At 34.7% G+C, this 24,165-nt stretch overlaps 1 protein-coding gene across 14 annotated transcripts in view; it reads left to right on the top strand.

The window, feature by feature from the left end:
- The window catches only part of GRM8 (glutamate metabotropic receptor 8), an 805,700-nt gene that overhangs the window by 461,758 nt on the left and 319,777 nt on the right, over positions 1 to 24,165 (top strand). For all 14 annotated transcript variants that reach the window (XR_013414643.1, XR_013414645.1, XR_013414644.1 and 11 more), the window contains 1 exon segment: positions 15,738 to 15,938. Coding sequence is in view for 11 of the 14 variants with exons in the window: in XM_077994722.1 (XP_077850848.1) it covers positions 15,738 to 15,938 (201 nt within the window). In the remaining 3 variants the exon portion in view is untranslated.

The following is a 24,165-nucleotide window of genomic DNA, read 5'->3' as shown; positions in this document are numbered from 1 at the left end:
CCTCAAAAGACTGGTAAAGTTAAAAGTCAAAATGTGGTGGAGTGTGTTTACTGTCCCTGGGTTTAGACACAAAGAGATCATAGTTATGTATCATATAAGATTGTGTCCAGCTAAAAGCAACAGAGAGTGGAAATAACATTTGTTTAAATGAGATAAAACCTCATTTTTGTGTCTGGTAAAATCTAGAGGAGGTGGTGCAGGAAGGGTACAGCGGTGTTGATTTTCCCAGGCTGTAGTGACCTAGGCTCCTTCTAGTTTATTACTCCACCATCTCCACAGTGTGGCTCTAATTCCTCCGGGTTCCAGGTGACAGGTAGAGCTCCAGTGATTGCCTCTGCCATTTAGGTGGCAGGATGGAAAACAGGATGAAAAAGGATAAAGAAGTGAAAGACACGTACCCGGGTCTTTTAAGAAAGGTTCCTAAAAATTACCATGCTATCCATTTGCCTACATCCTATTGGCAGCAGCTAAATTTGGTTGCAAAGGAGGCTGGAAAATAAAGTCTTTATTTTGTCCAAGTCGTCTCCCTAAAAATCATGGGTTCTAATACCATGTAAGAAGTGGTGAATTGGTATGAGGTACAACTAATGGTCTCTGCCTAGGTAGCCTTGGTGTGTGATTGGGATAGAAGTCAAATTGCAGCAGTCAAGATGTGCATTGCAATGAGGAAATAGAAGCATAAAGGCTCTTCTGAAGAGCTTGACTCTGAAAGAGAGGATGTTTTACCAGATTACTCCAATACCTGAGGCTGTCTTATTCCTAAAAGCATTGGAAGACTATTGGAAAACTCACATATTAAAAAATGACACCTTAAGCCAAGCACAGTGGTATTCACTTGTAGTCTTAGTTACTTGAGAGGCTGAGGCGAGAGGATTGCTTGAGTCCACGGCTGTGGTGTGCTACAATCATGCCTGTGAGTAGCTACTGCACTCCAGCCTGGAAAAGTCACCTCATACAGAAGCTGAACGCAAGCTTGTGATAAGAAGTCAAAGGCCAAATGGTTACTATGTGCTTGCAGTACTAGTGTTAGTTGAGACTGGTCTTTCCTAGGATCTGGTAACAGGTTTATATCTTCATCTAAATTCATTACACTGTATATGGGCATGTTCTTTATTGCTTAGACCTGAGTTGTAATAAAAAGAGTTTGGTCATTTTGAATAGAGAGACACAGTTGGGATTCTTGGCTTTTATTGCTTACTAAATCTACGATAATGGGCAGGTTATTTAACCTGAGCTTCAGTTTTCCTAAAAAACGGTAATACTAATACTTGCCTCATAGAGCGATTACAAGCATTATGTAACAACCTATCCAACTTGTCTAGCATGGTGGTAGGCTCATAATAGATTCCAATAAATGGGTAGGTCTTCCCCTTTCAGCTTCTGTGAAGAAGGCTATTTATGAACCTTTGTACATTTGCACCATTATGTTTAAATGTTCCCCTTATCATACCTGTTTTCTATCCAAGTCCTTGGTGCCAGTAACATAATTTGGGGAGCAAAAATAAATCACTGAGAAAAGCAGATTTGTTAGAAATAAGTTTAAAGTGCATCTCAGGCTATGATTTTCAGATTGGTTCTAAATTTATCAAATTTCTATTTATAATTTTTCTCACAAAATATGTTTTCATATTCAAAGCACGCAATGAAAGTTTAAAGATGAAAATATTTTTAATTCTTTTTTTGCATGTGTATGCATTGAAGTTTAAAGATGAAAATATTTTCAATTTTTTTTTTGTATTTGTATGCAAGGGTAATAATGAGAGATTTAATAGGTCATGCATTATCTCTCAAGGTGAAACCAGGGTTTGTTCCTTAGTGATTTAGTTCTTACTGGGCCAAAATTCTACTTTAGTTTTGGAATGTTTTCCAGGTCCTGATGCAGCCCACTAAAGCTCACACAAACCATGCACTATAATTTAGCTTATATGTAATGTTGAAGGACATCCCATTTTATATTAGATTTTTTTTTAAAAGAAAAGATGTGTTAAATTCACTCCCTTCTTATTGTAAGGTAGGTTTGTGGTCAAAAACCACAGTTTTTGATCTGAGGCTGTAGATGAGGTCTGCCTAATGAATACTGATGTTTTACTGATTGTATAGGAAGTGTTGAAATATAGCCACAGGTTCCTGATTTATGAGGGGTTTGAAATGAGCTGTCATGTGAGCACTTACCTCATCTTGGATCTGCTGTTCCAACATTGTCTAATATAGTTAGTCTCAGATGATCTATTTCCTCAATTATGGAAGTTATCCTGCCAGTCCATTTGAAGAGAAACAAAAAGCAAACACCCCATACCAACTCTACCTTTTATGTATATTTATTTGAACATTTGCAATGTTCAATTTGTTACCATTCGAAATGAGCTTGATTTCTACATGTTTTCTTTATTTTGGAAATATGCTGTTTGTGACCAGTTACATTGATTTTATTATCACTAATAGGCCATGGCCTATATGAAGCTGAGAAAAAAGCAGGTACGACTGGGTGCAGTGGCTCACTAAATATATACCTTCAGAAATAGAAGGCATAGATTTAGTTTGTTTGACACTGTTTTCCTTAATGTACTTTATTGTACCTCATAATAGTTTCCTAGAGTGGCTCTTCATAGAATATTAAAGCAAAAAGATTTATGGAGACCTAATTGGAATTATCTTACTTATACCTCCTTCTTGAGAGAGAAACTCAGGTTAGGTTGGTTTAACAACACTGATATTAATCTAAGATGTATGTGGGTACCAGATTAGCTTGAGCAGGAGCTCAGAGAAGTTAGATCCAGTCCCAGTCTTCCATGGGATTTTAGATCATTGGGGGAGAAAATAATACCTGGAAACAAGCCGTAAATAAAAATGATGACTGAAAGATGAATCCTGCTTATTCATTAAACACAGTCTGCAGCCTCTGTGTTTACTGATTCCTGGTGAGGACTTGGAGCGAGTGTACAGTTTGCATCCTTGAAGATATCTGATAGAAGCAGAGGCTGATTGACTTAATTGGAAGGCAGAAAGAGAGGTCATCTTGTCTGGTCCCTGTCCCTATGAAGAATGGCACAGAAACTCTCCCAGACAGATTGCGACCTGCTTTAATCAGCCACTGGCACTATACCTATGCCTGTGCTGTGACCCCTAAAATTGGGAAGAAAAGTGAAAGACCTAGGCAGTCATCCAGAGGAATGACCTCATTGTACAGAGGCAAGAATTGTTTTCATTTCCCATCTGGGTGGTCCAATACTACACACAGACACCCTAAAATTTTCACTTAAAGGATATGCATCATAAACATCAGGCACTTTGGGCCTTTATATACAAATTTAAGTTTCTGTTATAAAATTGTTTGCATTTAGTTTTTTTCACCATTTCAAAACCAAAAGCCATGGTTCTTTGTTGTTGGTTTTCACTGATACAGTTTCCCTTTGGAGTGAGAGAGAACCTGCCTGTTACTCATATTTTCTTGTTATTCATTTATTTTCATATTTCATTATTCTTTCAATATTTTTAATTCCTCATGGGCAAACTCATTCAGTGATTTCCTTAAGTCTTAGTTATCCTCAATAGAACTTAATTACAATGGGAGAGAAAATGCAGCTGAAAAGAGACATGATATAAAACAAGAGTCATGGAATTAAGTGATTAGGGTTCTATTCCTGGCTCTGCCTCTTCACAGGTTATCAGACCTGGAAAAAAATCACTCAGTCCCTCTGTCTCAGTTTCACCATTTGTGAAGTGAGAGAATTGGACTACGTTAATGAGTTTCAATTTTTTTTTAACTTCACTCTGATTTAATAATATATTGTTTATGGCAACACAGTACACAAACCCACCTCTCAACTGAAATAAAGACTCAAGAAACAATACTTCCTGTCACTGTTTGCAATGAACTTGATTTCTACATGTTTTCTTTATTTTGGAAATATGCCGTATGTGACCAACTACATTGATTTTATTATCACTAATAGGTCATGGCCTGTGTGAAGCTTAGAAAAAAGCAGATAGGGCTGGATGCAGTGGTTCACACCTGTAATCCCAACACTGAGAGGCCAAGATGGGAAGATCGCTTGAGGCCAGGAGTTCAAGACCAGCCTGGGCAACGTGAGGAGATCCCATCTCTACAAAAAAATTTAAAAATTAGCCTGTTGTGGTGGCTCATGCCCATGGTCCAATCTACTGGGGAGGCTGAAATGGGATGATGTCCTGAGCCCAGGAGGTCAAGGCTACAGTGAGCCTTGATCACACCACTGCACTCCAGTCTGGGTGACAGAGTGAAACCCTGTCTCAAAAAAAAAAAAAAAAAAAGGATGAGATTATTTTAGCATAGGCATTTCTATTTTATTAATTACAAGTTTAAGGTGTCATGACATGTGTTCCTGTGATAATATTATTACTTCATTGTTGAAAAAAATCTTAAAAAGAGTGGAAAGGGGAAATGTTTTACTTTTCTATGTTTATATTTAAAGCAGGTCATCACAATGACTACTCAGCTTTTCATTTAAAAGGGAATACCTGAGAGAGTACTATGAGTAACTTGCAAGTAGAATGATTGAAGTCAGTTGTTGAATGATGACACATTCTTGAAAACGATTCTGATGCCATCTCTTTCTGTGTTCCTGGGTTGGGATTTATAACCTAGGCAGATTGTACATAATAAAAATAATGATAAGCCAGTGTTGGAACCTTGAACCTGGACATATTGATGCTACAAATAAGGCAGGTTATATTCTCATAGTGGCAAGTGAGTATATAATTTTTAGGAGGTGCAGGCTAGTGGGATTCCCCTGACCTGTCTTAACAGGAACAAACTCACCATGTTGACCATGCATTAGGCAAATGTGCAGTTATCTGATTGGCAGGACATGATATTTCTGGCCTAGACACTGTTGTCCATCTAACTGAGCAGCACTGGCATCTGTCCAGATACTTAAGCCAAGAACCTGGAAGTCACCCTTGGTAACACTCTTTGCTGTAGTGCCTATATCCAAATCCTGTTGTTTTTATCCTCTATTTTGTCTCTAGTGCATTCACATTTCTCTGCCTTCATCACCACCTTAGCCCATGACACCGTATGCTCCTTTCTGCACTATAAAATCACCTCCCAATCTGCCTACTCCATTTACTCTTTCCTCTTCCCTATCTGTTCTCTTGAGTCAGTGCTCTTTTTGAACTGGAAATCTGGTTATGTTACCTTTTGATGGCTTCCCTCTTCTTTTAGAAAGAAGACAGATACACTCCAGATCATTTGCATGGTCCCATAATCTGGCCCTGGCCCCATCAGGCCTCACCTGTGCCTCCCTCCTTCTTCCCCTGCTGCAGCCGGACTGGCTGAGCCTCACTCCTTGTACTCTTCTGCTGCCACCATCAGTGGGCTTTTGCCACTGCTGTCATCCTGTGCTCCCCTCTACTTCCCTTGCCCAGCTAATTCACTCCTATTTATCTTTCAGATCATAGTCCTAGTGTCAATCTATGACAGCAAGGAGTAGGTCAGTTTTTGTTTACCATTGTATCCTGCTCACTGCTTAGTATATCACACAAGCTTAGTGAATGATAATAATAAAGATAATAATATCATCTTATATAGTGCCTATTCTTTTCAATACTCTTCTGACTGCCTAATATATATACTAACTGATTTAATTATGAGAACAGCCCTATGGGGGAGATATTATTGTTATCCCCATTTTACAGATAAGATAAGATACATAGGAGATTAAAGGGCTTACTCAAAGCCTCATAACTGGTAAATGGTGGTACGGAGATTTGAACCCAGACAGATTGGAAGCAGGGTGACTGGTCTCAATCACGGAACTAAATTACCTTTCTCATGCTTAGTAATTGAATATATGAATATATACTGAGTTTAACTTTCTGTTGTAATTTCTTTCATTTGTATAATTGAAAAAGTATTGTATGTTATAGAAGGTTAAGTATTTTATAGCCTCACATATCAAATAGTGATGTTCATGTATTTACTACATAAGGTGCCAGATGCCTTATATTATCTCAGTTAATCCTCACAACAGCCATGCAACATAGGTCATAAATTCTAATTTTATGAGTGAAGAATTCAGAGACGCGGAGGCAGAGCCTAAAATCTTAATCTTGTCTCAAAACCCATGCTATTTTATATTTTTCCTTGTTGTGTAGAAGAGATAGGACTTAATCTGGGATTGCTAGGATGCGTAGAATTTAAATGAGAGAAAAATGCTGAGCATTAAAAATAAATAGAAATTTATAAATTATACCAGTTAATGAAAATAAATCTTATTTTACAAAGCAATAAAACATAAAATATTGAAGAACTTAAAAAGAAATGTGTGAATGACATATCTTTATTAAGGATTCATAAAGAAGATTTGAATAAACAGACTCTGTTATCAAATGGAGGCTTAGTATTGTAGCTATGTTATGTCCTTCATAATAAATTTTAAAAATTTATATGACTAATAAAAGTTCTAACTTTTTGAATTGGTTTAATTAGGTCTAAAGACTATTAGTGAGACTAATCAGAAAATTTTAAAAAGAGTATGATAGAGTACACCATGAACCAATGGTATAACATAAAAACATAATAATCATAAAAATGTAGCATTGGCATATTAAGAGAAAAATGACCTAGAGCAGAAAATCCAGATAGGTGTTCAAGAATATATAAGAATTTGATATGTTAAAAGTAATGTTATATAAATTATTTGGGAAATGAATATACATGTAATAAATAACACTGGGAGAATTGGTTCACAATTTGGAAAATGTAAAGTTAGGATCCTTATCTTAACCCAAATATCACATTGAATATAACAAAAGAATTAATTGCAAAAATATGAATCTATTGAATCATTACAGATTAGACAAGAACCCTAATGAAAGATTAAGGATGAGATTAAAAACCATGCTTTTCTATAATATAGGGGAATTCTCATTATAGTTGAAGTGAATATAGCATATTAAAAAGAGTATATCACTTTAATGTTTAAAAATAAAGAGGCAAAGAGAGAAATGTTGTAAGGCACCACACCAATATACAAATGGTCATTAAGATGGGAGGCTAATAGATTTTTTAAAAAATTTTCTTCTTCCTACACTTTTATTTTCCACATTTCTAATATGAATATGTATTACTTTTGTAATTTAAAAAATAGACTATATTTTTAAAAGGTAAATCCTGAGCCAAGTCATAGGGTCTGAAATGACTGTAACATATTGTGGTGGGGGAGCATTAGAAGTCCTATCTGCTGAAGTGGGAATTTTGATGCCCAAATTGGAATTGTATGGGGAGGAGTGTCTTTAATATGCCTTAAAAAGAGAAACATTAACTATGATATATCAAGTTATATACATTATTTTAAATCAAAATTTGTCTCTCATGTGTATGATCTAGTATAATTATGTAGAAAAATGCAAATAATTGAATTTAATCATAGAGGCTTTTCTTTGTTCAGGGACTTACGGATATATCTATGAAATAATTTGCTTTTCTGAAAGTCTTTCTTTTAAATTGGTTGTTTTGCCTGAAGATACACTCTTAATCTTATTTGCCACTTACCTTAGGTTTTTCAGTGTTTTAGAAACCCTGGGGCATTGCATGGAAATTTTTAATACCTGAAGGGGACACCTGGCACCTGCCTGAAGCACTTTCTATTTCCTGCCAGGCACAAAGGAGAGATGTTATTGTAAGCTGATCTAGAGCTCTTCAGTGGTTGATTTACAAGTGTCTCCTCATGTGTCCTCAGGCAGCTAAGAGCCTTCAGTTTTTGCTGCTACATTTAAATTACACAAGAAGACAGAGAGCAGGTGATTCTCAGCAAAGGACCCTTATCTTCTAATTTTCTCTGCCCTTTGTGAATAAATAAGGTAGTGGCTCAAATTAGTTCATTAGTGCAACACATCTGTTTCTACAGGTCCTTGATGGAGCCAGCTGAAGAATCCACAAAGCAGAATCTTGAGTGTGAAACTCTCTTTTGAGCTTGATGTTATATTTTAAGAAAAATCATATAGAGGCATAGACTCAGACACACTGCCTTCCAAGGCTAAAATACTTTAGTCATTTGTATAAATATAAATATATAAGCTTTATTAGCATTGGCCTTTATCACAAATGTCCAGTCCTTTCGCTTGGGAATTTCAGCCATTTTATGCCAATTTTTTCATAAGTGGATGGCTGAAATTCACAAGAAGTTCTTTTTTGTTTAACAGTTCAGAAAAATGCTTAAAATGTTATAGAAAGTTTTTTTCCTTTTTAAATGTATTTCAATATAAGTATTGACATTTTTGTTAGTATTTGTTAATACATATTGTCAGCATTTCTGTAAAAGTTTATATTTTATAATATTTTTTGACTCCTAGTTCACTGTTGTCTTTAAAGATTAACACGAGTGCATGAACACATTACACGTGGAGAACCTGCATTTGCAGTTAATTTAAGAGACAAACTAATCATTGGTCTAGTTGATGTAAGTGAAAGGGGTGTTTGGAGAAGTAGAAGATAAACCTGAACTGGAAGAATCAAAGGAAATTTCACAGAGAAGAAGGAATAGTGGTAGTGGCAGAGGTTTTGAGTCATGTAGACCTGATTTTAAATTAGCATTTACTGCCATGACTTTGCAATCTTGGGTAAATTATTTGACTTTTTGAATCTCAGTTCTTCTATTTGTACAAGAGAAGCAGTAATAATTTAGAGGGATACTATTTGTGAAGTGCCCTTACCATTTTAATTATTTGTATCCTCCCTCTTCCGTTTCACTTCTCTGACCTTATTTTTTGTAATTGATTCCTTAAGGCAGTGTATCAGAAAAAGAAGTGACCTAAAAACGTCTCTTTTTTGAGGAACCAGATTTGGTCAATGGCTCTAAATCTAAGAATAATGAAAATGTGGTGATACAGTGAACCAAAACTCTGAATGCAGGGAAAAATTAATCCAGGTTGACATTTGCTATTTTTGTTAGTGTAGAATTTCCCGGTCTCAGCAGTAGCCCAGTTACAGGATACTTGATACTGTTTAGGAGAATTGGGTTTAGTGGTGTTTGTTCAGTCACACTTACTTGAAGATTACTTAAATCATCTTCAAGTGATCTTAGCGAGTATAAGGAGGAGGCAGTTAGAAATAAGAGAACATGCCTTAGAATCCAGAATTTCAGAGCTGGAGGGGCGCTGACAGAGCATCTTGTTCAGTTCTCTAATTTTTACTGAGAAGTAACCAAAAACCAGAGAGATCATGTTTTGTCCAGGGCCACAAAGTTAATTGGTTGTGGTGTTAGAACTGGAATGCAAGTCTGGCTTCTCAGGCCATTGGTTTTACTGCAACACTGCATAAGGTGCACTATTCCAACATAGCTTCTTCAGTTATGCCAGTGTTGCAAATAAATGATCAACCACGTTATTGTTATGTGATTACTTTAAACATTTGGGCCTTTTATTCTTTTAATAATTAAACATCTATATAAAGTCTATACTATATTAGAGGATATAATGAATGGCACCGAACATTAAAAATCAGTCCTTTTAACTGAGGTCTTGATGCTCTTAGGGAGATATAATTAATCAAACCTTCACCTGATTTTTCAAACTGGTCATGGTCCCAATTTTCTACTACCTAGCATCAGAACCCTGAGTTGTTCTTTGCCTCCTGACTTTTGCTGCCATATTTAATCAGATACTTAGATTCTGTCAATTTGGCATCTAAAACATATTTTCTGTCATTCCTTTGTTTTCATTTCCCTGGGTCATCCTGTTTCCACTTTCTGCATAACCTGCCTCCCAACTCATCTCTACCTTCAACCTATGCTTGCTTCAATTAATTTTACACATTATTCTCAGCAATAATTTTAAATATTGATCTTAGTTCTCCATTTCAAGTGCACAATATTCAGTATTTAAGCCTAGTATTTAAGATGCTGTATGATCTAATCTAGGTTAAGTTTGGGAAGAAAATCATTAAATATTAACTAATTTGAAGTGACATCTCCCCTGAGGCTTGGAAACATCTAGGGAAGGAACGAAGAGAGTAAACAGCTGAATAAAGGCCTGCATTTGGAGATCTTATGTAATACTCAAGGACCTAGGAGTGGAGCAGATGAAGCTGGAGGGATGAGGGACCCCATTACAGAGGTCCCTAAGAGCAGCAATGCCAGCTGAAGGCCCAGGATTAGTGATGTGGTTCAGGAAGGTGTCCAAGGCCAATCGCCTTCTAAGCTGTCCAACTGGGACCTGGATCCAGGTCTACCTGACTGATCCTCTCTCTGCCCTAGCTAGCTGCTTCTATCAGTCATTTCGCCTGTCTGTCTCATCTCAGGGTACATGTTTTCATCTGTCTTCAGTACGGGAGGTGCATACTTTCATGTGTGGATCCTAGTGCTCTGGAGATAGTCCTGTATAATTGAACATGCTTGTATTTCTACCTTATGTTCCCCCTATTGTATCCTGGAACCCAAATCAGTTTAAATTCAGAAAAAAAAAAAAAAAAAAAATCTACTTGTCAGCTTGACAGCAGTTACTCTTTAGTGTGCGATGTGGTTCTTGGCATGGTTTTCATGGATTTAAAAGTCACTGCACTATGCAGTTACAATGTATCTGTGTCACATTGGGAAAAGCACAATGTAAAGTATGACAGTCTTGTTCCTGGTGATCAATAGGCAGAGAAGCTCCTATGAAATTCAGAATGACTTTTAAATCTCGGCCTAGATGCATAAATGTATTTATTCATAGCAGGTTCACAAATTCCCTTCTTTCTCTTTGCTATTCTCTCCGCAGCAACTCCAAGAAACTGACTTAATTATTTAAAATAGTTGCTTCATAATTCAGAAAAATTCAGGGAGAAACTTTAACAAATACTTCTTAATCTACAAATTTAGATTGTTGGATTATTTATACTCCAAGCTGAGATGGTTGTAAGAAAAAGGCAACAAATCAGATGTTTGATTTCTCAGGAATTAAGCAACTGGTATGACTTCCATTTGTTTTTTACTTGGATTGACCAACTGCTTATTGGACTATCATTGCATTGGTGTTAGAAGTTTTATATGCCTAATTTCAGGACAATTAAATTAGCCCTCTGACATTTTAGCTTAGAAAACTGAACTCTATCCTGAGAAATGGGAAATTCTTAGAAAGCAATGCTTTGCAACCACAATGCATCAAAGAGTCTGAAATTTCTCTTAGACTCATCTTAGGAACTTACATTGTAACATATACAATGTTTTGCCAACTTAAGCCAATTTGCCTTTTTTTTTTTACTGAAAAGGAACAAAACCCAAGAATATACACCACAAAGTGTGAAAGACCTTAACTAAAGTACGTGTGCTTATTTCTTAGACGAGTAAAAATTTATTATTTTCTGGGAACCTGAGATCTAATCACAAGATTTAGATTTCATTAATGAAGATGTAAAACAATCTTCCTATAAAATTTAGGAGGCTGAATTCCTGTCTCACCATGCAAACACTTTGCTCTATGCTGTTAATTTTGAGCTATACACTAGAACACATCACAACTCTACAATCGGTGATATTTAAAATGGTTAGCTGACATACAGCCTTTGACAATATTTAGCACTTTATAGCAATACGTTAACACTAACTTTAGAAACTATAGCATAATGAAATTTTACAGCCAATTAGGTTGATGAGTCACTGTCAGCTTCCTAAACTCCCCTTTTAGATGAATGAGAGAATCAAATATAGGAAGTGAGGAGCAAATTCTAGCTGCTGTAAAATCTTAAGTGTCATCATGAGGTTGAAGTGTTAAGGAACAGAAAAATACGTTGTCTAAACAGCCTGAAAAGAAATCAAATGATTCACTTTTAAGTTTAGAAATGGTAATAGTGTTCAGTCTTTCAGTTTGTCACCATATGCTTACATTGATTTATGGGGAGAGTTTTACAGTGTTCATTGATTCACATGTGGTACCAGTTACTAGGCAGACTTCTGAACTCTTACTTTAAAAGAACAAAAATGTACAAAGTTGGAATATATGTAATCAACAGTCAAAATAATTGGAGTTTATAACTAGAAAAAATGATTTGAATCGTGAACATTTAAATATGTTTCTTTAATAAGATTATGTGTATCTGATTATTCATTTAGACCTATTGTATATAAAGTTGAATTTTTAGTTTGATTTTTTGGTAGGGACAGGGTCTCACTATGCTGCCCAGGCTGGTCTTGAACTCCTGACATCAAGCAATCCTCCTACAGCTGTGAGCCACCACACCAGACTGTTAATTCTTTAAGAAATGCTGAGGAAGAGTACATCTATTAAATTGGAGCATGTCAATTACAATTTATCAGGAAATTCTTGAACACTGAGGAGTATCTCTATGGATTGACAGGGAGGTTGCACTGGCATTAAAATACAATGATAATATATTAAATTGATAATATGTAAAACAAAGTAAAATAATATATTGAGGTTACACTGGCACTAAAATAAAATGATAATATATTAAATCAAGAACATTTTAGGATAGATTAAGTTTAAAACTATGAAACTGTCACACATGTCTAGCTGTTACATGAATTTCATAGGTTTTAAAAAATTTCCAAATTCCTTAATGTTCTTGTGGTCATTGCTTCATTTGAAGCCATTTGGCTTAGGCATTTTCTGCCAGTTCTATGCCCACTCTCCACCCTTCACCCTGCAGTAATGGAAATATGGAAATCCTCCCTTTTCTTTAAAGCCCACAAAATTAAAAAAAATAGATTAAAAGCCAATAATATTTACAGAAGAGGTGTGTGAGGGGTGTGTGTGTGTGTATGTGTGTGTGTATGTATGTCTGCAGCAGAGGGATTTACAAAGCAGCAATACAAACAACCTGGAATGTTAGATTTCCCTCTGCCATTATTGTACCTTGGGTGCAAGCCTTTCTCTGTGTTGCTCCATCCTCCTTTCCCTCCTCTCTGTATCTTTTTCTCCCTACTGCTTTCTATTTTCTGTTTCCACCCTCTCATGAGGAACACATTCAATTCGTTACACTTTCTCATTTACAGATCTTTCGTGTCTTTCTGGCTTCTACCCTTGTCATCAGCTCCAGGCCTCCCTGTGTGTCTAAGGACATGGTGGAAGCTTTGAAATTTATAAATATTGGGAATTGTGTTCTTTGACTCTTCATCTAGTGAGAAAAGGGAAATAATTTGATTAGATTTTCTTTGGGTTGTGCATATCATGAAAGAATTATTATTTTCATACTTCAATACCATAAAACTCTCTAAACAATAGATCTATAGAGGTATTTTTGAAGATTGTTGTATGGAAGAGCAGAAATTTCCTAAAGCTGGCCCACAGACTTAGCTGGTTGCACCAGAATCTCCTGGTGAGTTGTTGACATGACAGATCCTTCATGTCCCAGGTAGGAAGATTCTGACCCAGCAAGTCCGGGGTGGTACTGAGAAATCTGTACTTAAGGAGAGAACCAAGTGTGGAAACAACTGCCCTGAACCCCATTGTCTTCATTTTCTGTTTTCAAGTGCAGTGATGCAAAATAAATGAAACACAGGGATATCCATCCAGACCTAGGGACTGATCCTCAAAGTCGTTATTTAGTCTTCTCTCTGAAATTTCCTCGTCATTTGCCTCTTTTTTCATAAGCAACTATCCTGGTTTTTCCAGGGCTTTTCACATTTTGGTCCTAGGTCCTGACAACCCCCTCAGTCCTGGACTAACAAGAGTGGCTAGTCACCAACTAGAATCTATAAGGAAATAACAGCATCTATTTGGTTGCTGTAACCATCTTTCAATATTTATTTATGAATGCTCTACTTCGTGGTTAAAGCCATGGGAGAGAAATTTTAGGCAGAAGTGGAAAGGGTTGTTTTCACAGGAAACTTGATGAGAGATTCTGGGAACAAGCAGTGTTGTCCTAAGACTCAGGAGACAAAAGTATAACCTAGAGATATGGAGAGAACATAGTCCCCATGTCTTGTGGATCTTAGCTTAGATCATGCAGCTAAGGTAGGTTGAGGGAGACAATATACCTTTTGAGAAGTAGTCTTCCCTGTCTCTTTGTGCTCGCAAACTTGCAAGATATCAGTAGGATATTTTAGGGAATCCCCTACAGAGATAGCCTCGTTTTACATATATTGTTTGATATGGCAGCAGCAGACTACGTAGAGATATGGTAGGCCATTGGAAATATGGGACTATACACTTAGACAGCAAGAAAGATTTAGAAAGCTAATTTTCCAAAAAGCTAACTTCCAAAATGAATTAAACTAATTATTAAAAATTGATCTAATGTTCTGGACTCTGTAGCCAACATTTTATATTCCCATTTATATTTCTAGACTGTAGAAATTTTAGTAGTTGACAAAATTGACAATGAGCAGATTCTGAGGTTGGGGATGAAGAAACTCAGCCTTGGAGAATGAAAAGTTGAGACATGAGAAAATCAGAAAACCCATGCCAAACAGGGAGGAGCAGAATTCAGCATCATGACAGACCACAGAGACCAGAATACCAACCAAGAGCATCTAAAAGGAACAGTGTCACAAGTAATTAAGGCCAAAGGAAAAACAAAAACAATAATTGGATGAATAAAAATAAACTGACCACTATTTTTGTTTAGGAAAAAAACCACAAGTTTTTCAGAGTGTAAATATCCAAATATAAACCACTTTAATTCAACTCTCTAAATATATAGGTTATATGCATTGGTGTTTAGAAAACAAATACGTGTTGAACATAAGTACAATTTATTCAAGGTTAGTAACATCCATGGAAAGTTTAAAATACTTGCTTTTGTCTAAGTGTTACCAGTTGTGTAAGGGTTGGTGATGGATGTAGAAGTGATAGGAGATCATTTTTTGTTCCCTTAATAAACTCTTGATGTCCCTTTCATAATTTTTTCTTGCATGTCCAGCATTCTTGCCATCTACCAAACTTTTCTGGGGATTGAGAGAATATTGGACTTGTAGTCTGAGACCTACGAATGCATCCCAAACCTGCCCTATGTACCCCATGTAATTATAACCTCCATGAGTCTCAGTTTCCTCGCTTTCAAAACGATAATGTTGGATCATAGTTGAGCTCTCATTTATATTTCATTTAAAATATATATCTATTCCATATTAAATTATAAACACCAACCTAAAAGTAATCTCCAGTGCCAATTATCAGCCCTAAATATGCCCCAATACAGGTACATTTATTCTGAGTGACATTCATTTTGAGGTGTCTGCATCTTTTTAATAGAAATTCTAAATAGAAAATTGAGTTCAAAGAGAAAACAAATTGAATGATTATTATAAAGATAACTAGGGTCACTTAAGGGAGTATTGTCATATAATAGTTATAAAAAGGCTCGCAAATAGAGCACATTAAAAATTATAACTGATTTGGTGGGTGGTGAAAGACCTTGCTTTGGGCCACTAATTAAATGACACTCCTGGAGCTGAGATAGATGGCAAGAATGACACACTACACATTTTACATAAAAGATCAAGCCACTACCAAAGCGTTATGTAATTACTAGAATGCACAATATAATAGGACTCAATAAGGTGGAAATAACGATAATGAAACTATACATCTTTTATTTACTTTATATCTTTTTGTTGCTAATGAAATAGTTTTACTCTTTCCAAATAAACTCAATATCCAGTTTAAAAACCTGACTCAGTAAGTATAGAATTAATCAGAAGTGAAATCAAATAGTTGTGTCTCATTAAGTGTCCTCAAATGATGGAAATCTTAGCTCTAATGCCGTCTTTTCTTGGAATCTAACGTCAACTGATGGTTTTTACTTTTTTATTTTGCAGGGCTGGAGCGAATTGCTCGGGATTCGTCTTATGAACAGGAAGGAAAGGTCCAGTTTGTAATTGATGCAGTATATTCCATGGCTTACGCCCTGCACAATATGCACAAAGATCTCTGCCCTGGATACATTGGCCTTTGTCCACGAATGAGTACCATTGATGGGAAAGAGCTACTTGGTTATATTCGGGCTGTAAATTTTAATGGTAAGTTACAACGTGTGTGTGTGTCTAAATACTTTAAAAGCAACAGGGTATGTTTTTCCTCCTATATATAGAAGATACCCAGGCAGAGTGGAAAACACAGGATTAGAAGCAGTTCTCTTCTTTTATCATAAGTGTGAGTTTTTCCACCTGCTTTTACATCTCAAATATATTTTTATGCTACCATTAATCTATGCGTGAAGGAAGCAAAAGTTTAAAATAAGCCTCTATCAATCAAAATGTTCTAGTTAAATATCACTATTGAAGAGATCACTTAGAAGGCTTGAAAACCATTGGCACTAGATTATATTTCTTTGAAAGTGTTTTGTTCATGCTGTTATTAGAGAAGAGATTGTAGACATTTTGTTTCGAAATGGATTTTAAGCTTTTGAAACAGTAAGCTGACTTGAAGAAAATGGCTGATTTGGGTTGCTATATATTTATACTCAAAGAGGGTTCAGTTTCTGTGTTTTCCATTTCCTTGTATTTTTCTCAATGACTCAGTCATTTGGAAGCTAAGGGATGCACACAATGTAGACAGGATTTTTATACTGTAAAAGCAGAAATGTTGTTTCTGTGATTGCCACAAGAAACTGACACAGAATATACTGGATTCATAGTATTTGATTGAGAATAGCCCAACTGTCTGTCTGAAGTGATGGAATTATTGAATGCTGTCATTCTTTCATGAGAGTTGCAATGGTTATTGCCCACGACTTTGATCATTATTTTCAAATGAAATGATAGAATGCTCTGAGCTGCCTAATACTTTTGGTTTGGCTTTAATCCATACAATGGACATGCCTTGAGACACACACAGCACTGCACCGTCTATCATAACACACTCCAGTGACCTCAGCTGCCAGCGTTTCTCAGAAAAGCACAAGGTCATCTTCAATTTAGAATTCAAGTGGAAACTTCTTTTTTTCTTTTCTTCTCTTTTTTTTTTTTTTTTTTGCATTTTTTGCATTTTTCCTTTAAAGGCAACCTAAGACAGAATTTGGTTTAAATTCAACACACATTGTCTGTGGCAGAATATTTGTGAAGCATTACATAACATTAATCCTTTTGTTGGGAATATGAATACTAACGGGAGTTTGAAAATAATTTTTATGCAATTATGAAATTGACCAAAAGAGGAATGTTGCAATACAAGGTTGTTTACGATAACCTGAGGTTGGGGAACTCTTCCTTTATCTAGTATTGCTAGTTAAGAGGTGGGAAGAATAACGCAGATAAGTGAAGTTTCCATAGAACTGAAGCTCACCTCCGAAGACAGGGAAGTCTTTTAAAGAAGCACTAAAGAAAGCATTTTAAAGGCATTTGTCTTTCATCTTAACCATAGATCAAAACCTAACCCTTCCTTGATGACTTCAATTATTATAATTATTATACCATCCTGTAATATAATGATCCTATTAAAGACGGTTAAAGAATATCTTAATGTAATGGCTATTAAGAGGATTTGCCTCTAGACTACAATGAATGGTCTTTGAGCTCTGTCCACTTTTTACAGTGCATTTTTTTTTCTCATTATCAAAGTGTTTCTGATGCTGTTGCTGTGCTTGTTTTTAGGACAGGTGCCGATGATACATTACTGGGGACAATAGACAAAACGTTCATAGCACTTAGAGTTTCCTGGAGAACTTAGGTATTAATCAAATAAGCAAACAAAAATATAATTATGTAATCTGTAATGAGTGCTGAAAAGGGAGATATTCTGGTTTTAGAGTTTATAATAGTGGACATTTCCCTAATATAGAGATTTAGGAGCAGATGAAATCTGAAGGGAGTAGGTGTCTCAGATAAGGGTAGAGCAATAGGCCAGGCCATGTAGACCATGTGAGGTCTTATAGGCCATTATTAAGGTTTATTCTTCATCTTGAAAGCAACAAGAACCTATTGGAGCATAATAGAACTGTGTCTAATACAAGGTTACGTATATCTCAGATGAGGGTTATGGAAAATAAATAAATCTTAGTATATGAACTTAAAAGACAATCTCTTTGAGCTCTTTGGAGATTGATTTTGCTGGGCTTGAGACTTGATTGTGTTCCAGTAGCTGATAATACAGGATAAGAGACCTGAAGATAAGCAAATGATCATAGAATACATAATTCTATTGATTTTCAGTAATTTCCAGGATATTCATCACATTTTAATTTTATTATTGACTTATCTATTAATGTTCATTCTGTTTATGAGAAAAATGACACACAGAGCTGTTCAAATAGAAGTACACCATCAAAACTACTAAAGGGGGAAGAAACAAATATGGTAAGCAGAATAAAACATGAAATCATTAACTCTGAGCTTCTTAAGCAATCAAAGCATAAAGGGACCGACAATGTGATTTATAATTTTCATTATATGATAGAAGCAAGCCTACCTATTCTTCAAGAGAGAGCAAATTTTCTTGGAAGTTATTTCCAAAAGAAAGGTGTCATATGCTACTTTGACAGCCAAATGAGCAATGTTATTTAACAAAATTTTACAGCAAAAGCAGAAGTCTTCTCTGGCTGTTTTGCATTTGTACCCACAATCAAAGTTAAAAAATGATGTAACTCTCATAACACTGAAAGTATATTTCATTAAGGATGTTTTCAAGGAGGAAGATAATCATCCTTGATTTAGATTTATAACTCTTTTGAGCCCTGATGATATGGGGATGTACCATACTCTGAAGAATAAATGAAGAACATCTCCCTTATACTCTAGTTTTAAGACTCTATCTTCAAAAATATCCTACTCAGAAATCTAACATTTCAATCTGTTAAAAAACAAGAGCTGTTGGCTTGAAGGGATTGGCATAGCTCTGGCCGGTCTACTTCCTTAGTCTTGCTTACTGGTCACGGAAGTACCTTGAAGAGTCCCAGTGGCTCTATGAAGCACACATACAATCTGCAGACTTACATACATATCATTGCTCTTTGCAGGGAATTAATAGCAGGTGGAAGTAGAGTTTTGGAGCTTTTGTTAGCTGTTAGGAGCGTAGAAAACAGCTATGTTATGTTGTTAATTGGAAACCAGATGAGTTGGATATGTTGATGATAGTCAGTGTTCTCACCTGGTGGGACAGCTGTCCCACCTCCCTAACACCAAAAGTGCAAGGAAGACATTGGCCAAAACAAGGTTTGCCCAGGACCAATTTTTAATTTTCTGAAGAACCCAGATGTGCTTGACTAGAACCAGAGCTGCTTATTGTACATAACAAAAAATAGTATATATTAGAAGGTTTTTAGCCTAGCTATTGCCAGTTGTCAAATAATGAGCTTTATAAGACAACTGCCAAGTTTGTACAGTGTGGCCTTCTCGATTGTCTGCCAGGATCAGTGAACTACAAAATGTACTCTCAAGGAATTAAAAAAATTGACCCATTTGATGGAATTACTTAGTAATGCCCATTTAAAATTGAATAGTGGCTATCCCAAAGTATAATTTTTGTATAGATAAAATTGTTGTTAAATTAGTTCTTTTTGACATAATTAGATACCAGGATACATTTCTTTGTATGCTCCTTTTTAGTTTGAGATAGTAAAACCATGTTATCGGTGTGGAGGAAGATTCTGCTTCCAGTTTATAGGAGCAGGAGGTGAAGTAGCCAGGCACTGGAAGCTCATCAGATGATTGGTATAAAATTAAAGAGAACTGTTGGTTTGTTAAAATTTAATCTTGCTCACATTGTAACCAGGTGTGTGGTATGCTTACTTAAGCAATGGTTTAAAGATATTTAAAAGATTGTGCTTCTTCCAGTGTATCATCTAATTGACAAAGCAAAGAATATATTCAAATTTAGAGTGATAAACAACTAGTATTTCAGGCCAAAATTATTTCATAAAAAATAACTAAAGCTGGATTCAGTCAAACTGCTGAACTGTAGAGTACTAATTGGCATCAAAGACATAAGCTACAATGGTGGTTTAATTGAATGCAATCACTGAAACTGATTTTTTTAAGTCACTGAGAAAAGGTACCTGAACCATCTTCTGCATCTGTATTTTAAACACATTCTGAATCACAGTGCATGCAGAATCACTGATGTTTCCCTTGCAGGTTTTCTTAACATCTTCTATCTGCTTGGGAAGCCAGAGGGAAACAGATTTTCTTTTTAGGGTTACTGTTATTGCTGCTATCTGAACAAAAGTTATTTCTATAATTTTTAAACCCTAAGATTTATCCAAAAATAGAGAGAAAAGGAGGTCAGATATTTTAGGAACTTGTCAATTCCTTACTCCAGACTGATCTATAGGCAATACAATATTAATTCTGTACATCTTGTATAGAATCAAAGGTGTTTCTATTACTAAGAGAACCGTATTTATCATAAAGAAAGTGTTGGATAGAATTTCAGAGCTATCTCCCTACTCCCTTGCCCTGCAGTTGAACTCATGTCAGGGCAGGTCAAGCACAGTGGCATGTTAATTGGAATTGTTTGATTGTATATAACCAACCAACTTGAGAAGTCAACTAAAACTTGCTTAATTCAGCTAATGAGGAATTTGTGAATGTGCATCAGGAAACCCCATAGCAGAATAGAAACGAGTATAAAGAAAGAACTGGTCCTAAGAAATAAAAACCTATAAGGAAAAAAAAAGCAGCTCTGTCTGTCTGTCTGTCTGCTTTATCTGTTTCTCTTTATATTGGTTTTCTCTTCTAGGTTCACAGGGTAGCAGATGGTCTCCATTTCTAGGGTTTAGCTATTCTTTGTTTAAGACACCTGTCAAAACTAACTTTGTTTTAAAAGTCTCAATTTGAACTTCTTGGAAGCTTTAATCTCATTAGCCAAACTTAGGTTGTATGTCAGATCTATTCCAGATTATCTGTACAGGAGGAAGTAGTACAAACTTGGTTGTCATAGACCACTCCCTATAGATAAAGGAGACATTTAGAAAGTTTCTATAAGTGCCTTATGGTAAAAGCTTAAGCAGGGAGGTGGAAACCTGAGAGAGGGGGTGATGCCTAGGTATCTGAATCTCATTGCTTCTTTAGGTGGATGAGTTTGTGTTAGTCTGAGGGAGACAGGAATCAAGCAGAATCTGTGATAATTGGAGAGAAGAGCCAACTTCGGAATTTTGTAATGCAAACCCTTGTATTGGGGTTGAATTATCTGACACCAAGAGGAAGGAAGCAGCTTCCCTAAACTCAGCAGTGAGTTGTGATCTAAATATTTCAGTGCTCAATATTCCAAGGATAATATGGAAATATTTGTTAGATTGTAAAGATCAGTACAGAGATTGAAGTTATCAGTATCTTCTTTCCTTTAGAAAACTTATTGATTTCAAAGAGTTAATGCAAAATATCCAAATATACAATTTCGAGAGTCTCTGAACACTATAGTCTGATTCTGAAGGAAATTTATTAGCATAAAATACCTTTAAGCTATCTGAAAGGAATAATTATAGTTTAACATTAGAAAATATGCTATAATCATGCTAATAGGTCAAATAAGACAATAATAAACATTTGATAAGATTGTGTAAAGTCATATGATAAAAATATTAGCCTAATTTATGTTGTAAACACAAAACAAACTAGAAATTGACCAAATATTTAACACATAAAGCACATCTTTCTTAGTCTATAACTCATTATATATTTATAGTTATTCTTATCAAAGAGATGGATTAAACCTATTACCACAATTATTAATATTCTATCAATTTTAACCAATGTGGTAAACATGAAACAAAAATGACAAAGATTATTACTAAAAGGGAAAAATCATTTCATGATAATTTTCAAATTATTTGATCTCAAGACAATACTTATATTAGAAAGATAAAATATAACATTAATATTAGAACATTAAGACTTTTCTACATAGTATTAAGAGGTCATTGATTAATACATGGGAACTGGAACTCTTGTTTTCTTTTGCAAAAATTACTGAACATATGTTGGAATAAATTGAACCTATTTGAAGACAACTTTACATATTTGAAAAAACGGAGAGACATTTCTTGTTTATGGACAGAAGAGCTAAATATAGGAAAAACATTAATTCTTTCTGAATAAATCTGTATTCATTCATGTTATAATTCCAGTAGAAATATCTAGGCAGTATTTTCTGGAATTTTAATAGTATTTTAAATTTTAATTATGAGAGTAAATGAGCAAAAATAACTAGAGTGATTTTAAGGAAAAATATTCCTACCAAACATTTAACATTTAAGAATAATGTTAAACTACAATAATCAATCCAGTATGAATCTAATACCAGAATAGACATGTGATAAACTACCGTAATCAATCCAGGATGAAACTAGCACCAAAACAGACACGTGATAAACCAAATAGAAATAGTCAGAAACATATAATGATGATAAATAAGTAAATAAACCTACAATTGTGTGTGTATATATATAGATATATATGAATTTATCATATGATAATGATGGTTTTATAACTCAGTGGGAAAATAACATTTTATTGATTAAGAGTTTACAGCAGAGTCAACTGAGATGATTTTTCCACATAAGAAAGTATTATCCACTTGAAATTTATTTTAGAATTATGTTAAAAAGAAGCAAAATAATAAAGAAAAGAAAATGTAGGAGAAGGTTTATTTGATTTGAATGGGAAAGTTTAAAATCAGTAAAAGAAATTATTATAAAAAATGCCTTATTTGATTCTTTAGAAGTATAACACTTGGATATTAAAAATTATGAACATAATTTTAAAACAGAACTTATAAGGATTCATTGAGGTGGTTGTGTCAAAACATCAATATCCTAAATATTAAAAGAGCCACATGAATTGATATAAACTATGCAATCTCTAAGAGATCAATTGACAAAACTTGTAAATGTTAATAAATATTTGAAAAAAATGTTAAGTCTCACTTATAATCAAAGAAAGGCCAATTCATCAATGAGAGACTATTTTCCCCTTATCAAATTTATGAATACTTAAACATTTATAGTTACTAAAATGTATTATATCAATTAGCATCATTTTTTTGGAGATCATTTGCTTGGTATGTATCAAATTCTTATTTTCTTATTTCTAGAAATGTATTCTAAGAAAATTATTAACAATAATTATATTTACAGTAATTCATTCATTTTGTTTTTAACTAAAACCTACCAACAATATATTGTATAGTATAAAATCACTCTAGTTATTTTGCTCATTTACTCTTATAATCAAAATAAAAATAATTATATTTACAGTAATTCATTCACTTTGTTTTTAACTAAAACCTACCAACAATATATTGTACAGTATAAAATCACTTTAGTTATTTTTGTTCATTTACTCTCATAATTAAAATTTAAAATACTATTAAAATTCCAGAAAGTACTGCTTAGTTATTTCTACTAGAATTATAATATGCCTGAATACAGATTTATTCAGAAAGAATTAACGATTTTCCTATACTTAGCTCTTCTGTCCATAAGTAAGAAATGTCTCTCCATTTTTTCAAATATGTTATATGTCTCTCAGTAAAGCTGGCATAACACTATATAATGGTGTAGACTGTGTATTTGAGATCCGAGGTTTTTTTCCCCTAGTTTTGCCACTTGTTTGTATTGTGAGCCCACCGAAGCCTCTCAACTTTGTCTTTTAAATGGAAAGATTATACTAAAATGATCTAATATTTGAGGTCTCTTCCAAGTCTGAATTCTCTACGTATTCTTTTAAAGCCAAAGGTGTTCTTTACGAGAAAAAAAAAATAGATGCCTATATCAGTGTTCTTATTGTCTTTCTTTAGTTGTTTATATTCATGTTTATCTTTCATAAATCATTTATTTATTTTACATATATTTTATTGATTCTCTTATAAGGTACCTCATTTTTACAAGAGTGCCGTGTCTTTTAAAATCAAGAATGCACAGTTTAATACGATGTGGTCCTGTGAGTTGCCAAATTTCATAGCTTAACAGTGGAGGTACAGAAACCTGTTACTAACAATAATTCAATTTGATAAGTGATATGATAGAGACATGAGCATTTACAAACACAACATAAGGTTGAGATTGAGAAACTACATAAGGGAAGCTTAAAGATTACAACACAGAGAGCAAGTGACATGTAATTTAAGTTACAAATAGAAAGTGACATTTCTTCTGGTGGACAAGATGTGGAAACAGTATTCATGACGGAGAAGGCAGTTTAATAATAGCTTGAAGACAGGGAAGGGCATTCACATTCTAAGAAAGTTGAGCATCCACTATGGAAGAATGTAACACAGTGGTTGTGGGAGCAGTCAGGTGATGAGGCTGAAGAT

This window comes from Macaca mulatta, chromosome 3 (assembly GCF_049350105.2).
Source record: "Macaca mulatta isolate MMU2019108-1 chromosome 3, T2T-MMU8v2.0, whole genome shotgun sequence".
In the NCBI taxonomy this organism is placed as follows: Eukaryota; Metazoa; Chordata; class Mammalia; order Primates; family Cercopithecidae; genus Macaca; species Macaca mulatta.
The sequence above is the reverse complement of the archived record's forward strand: the minus strand, read 5'-3'. Positions and strand labels throughout refer to the sequence as shown.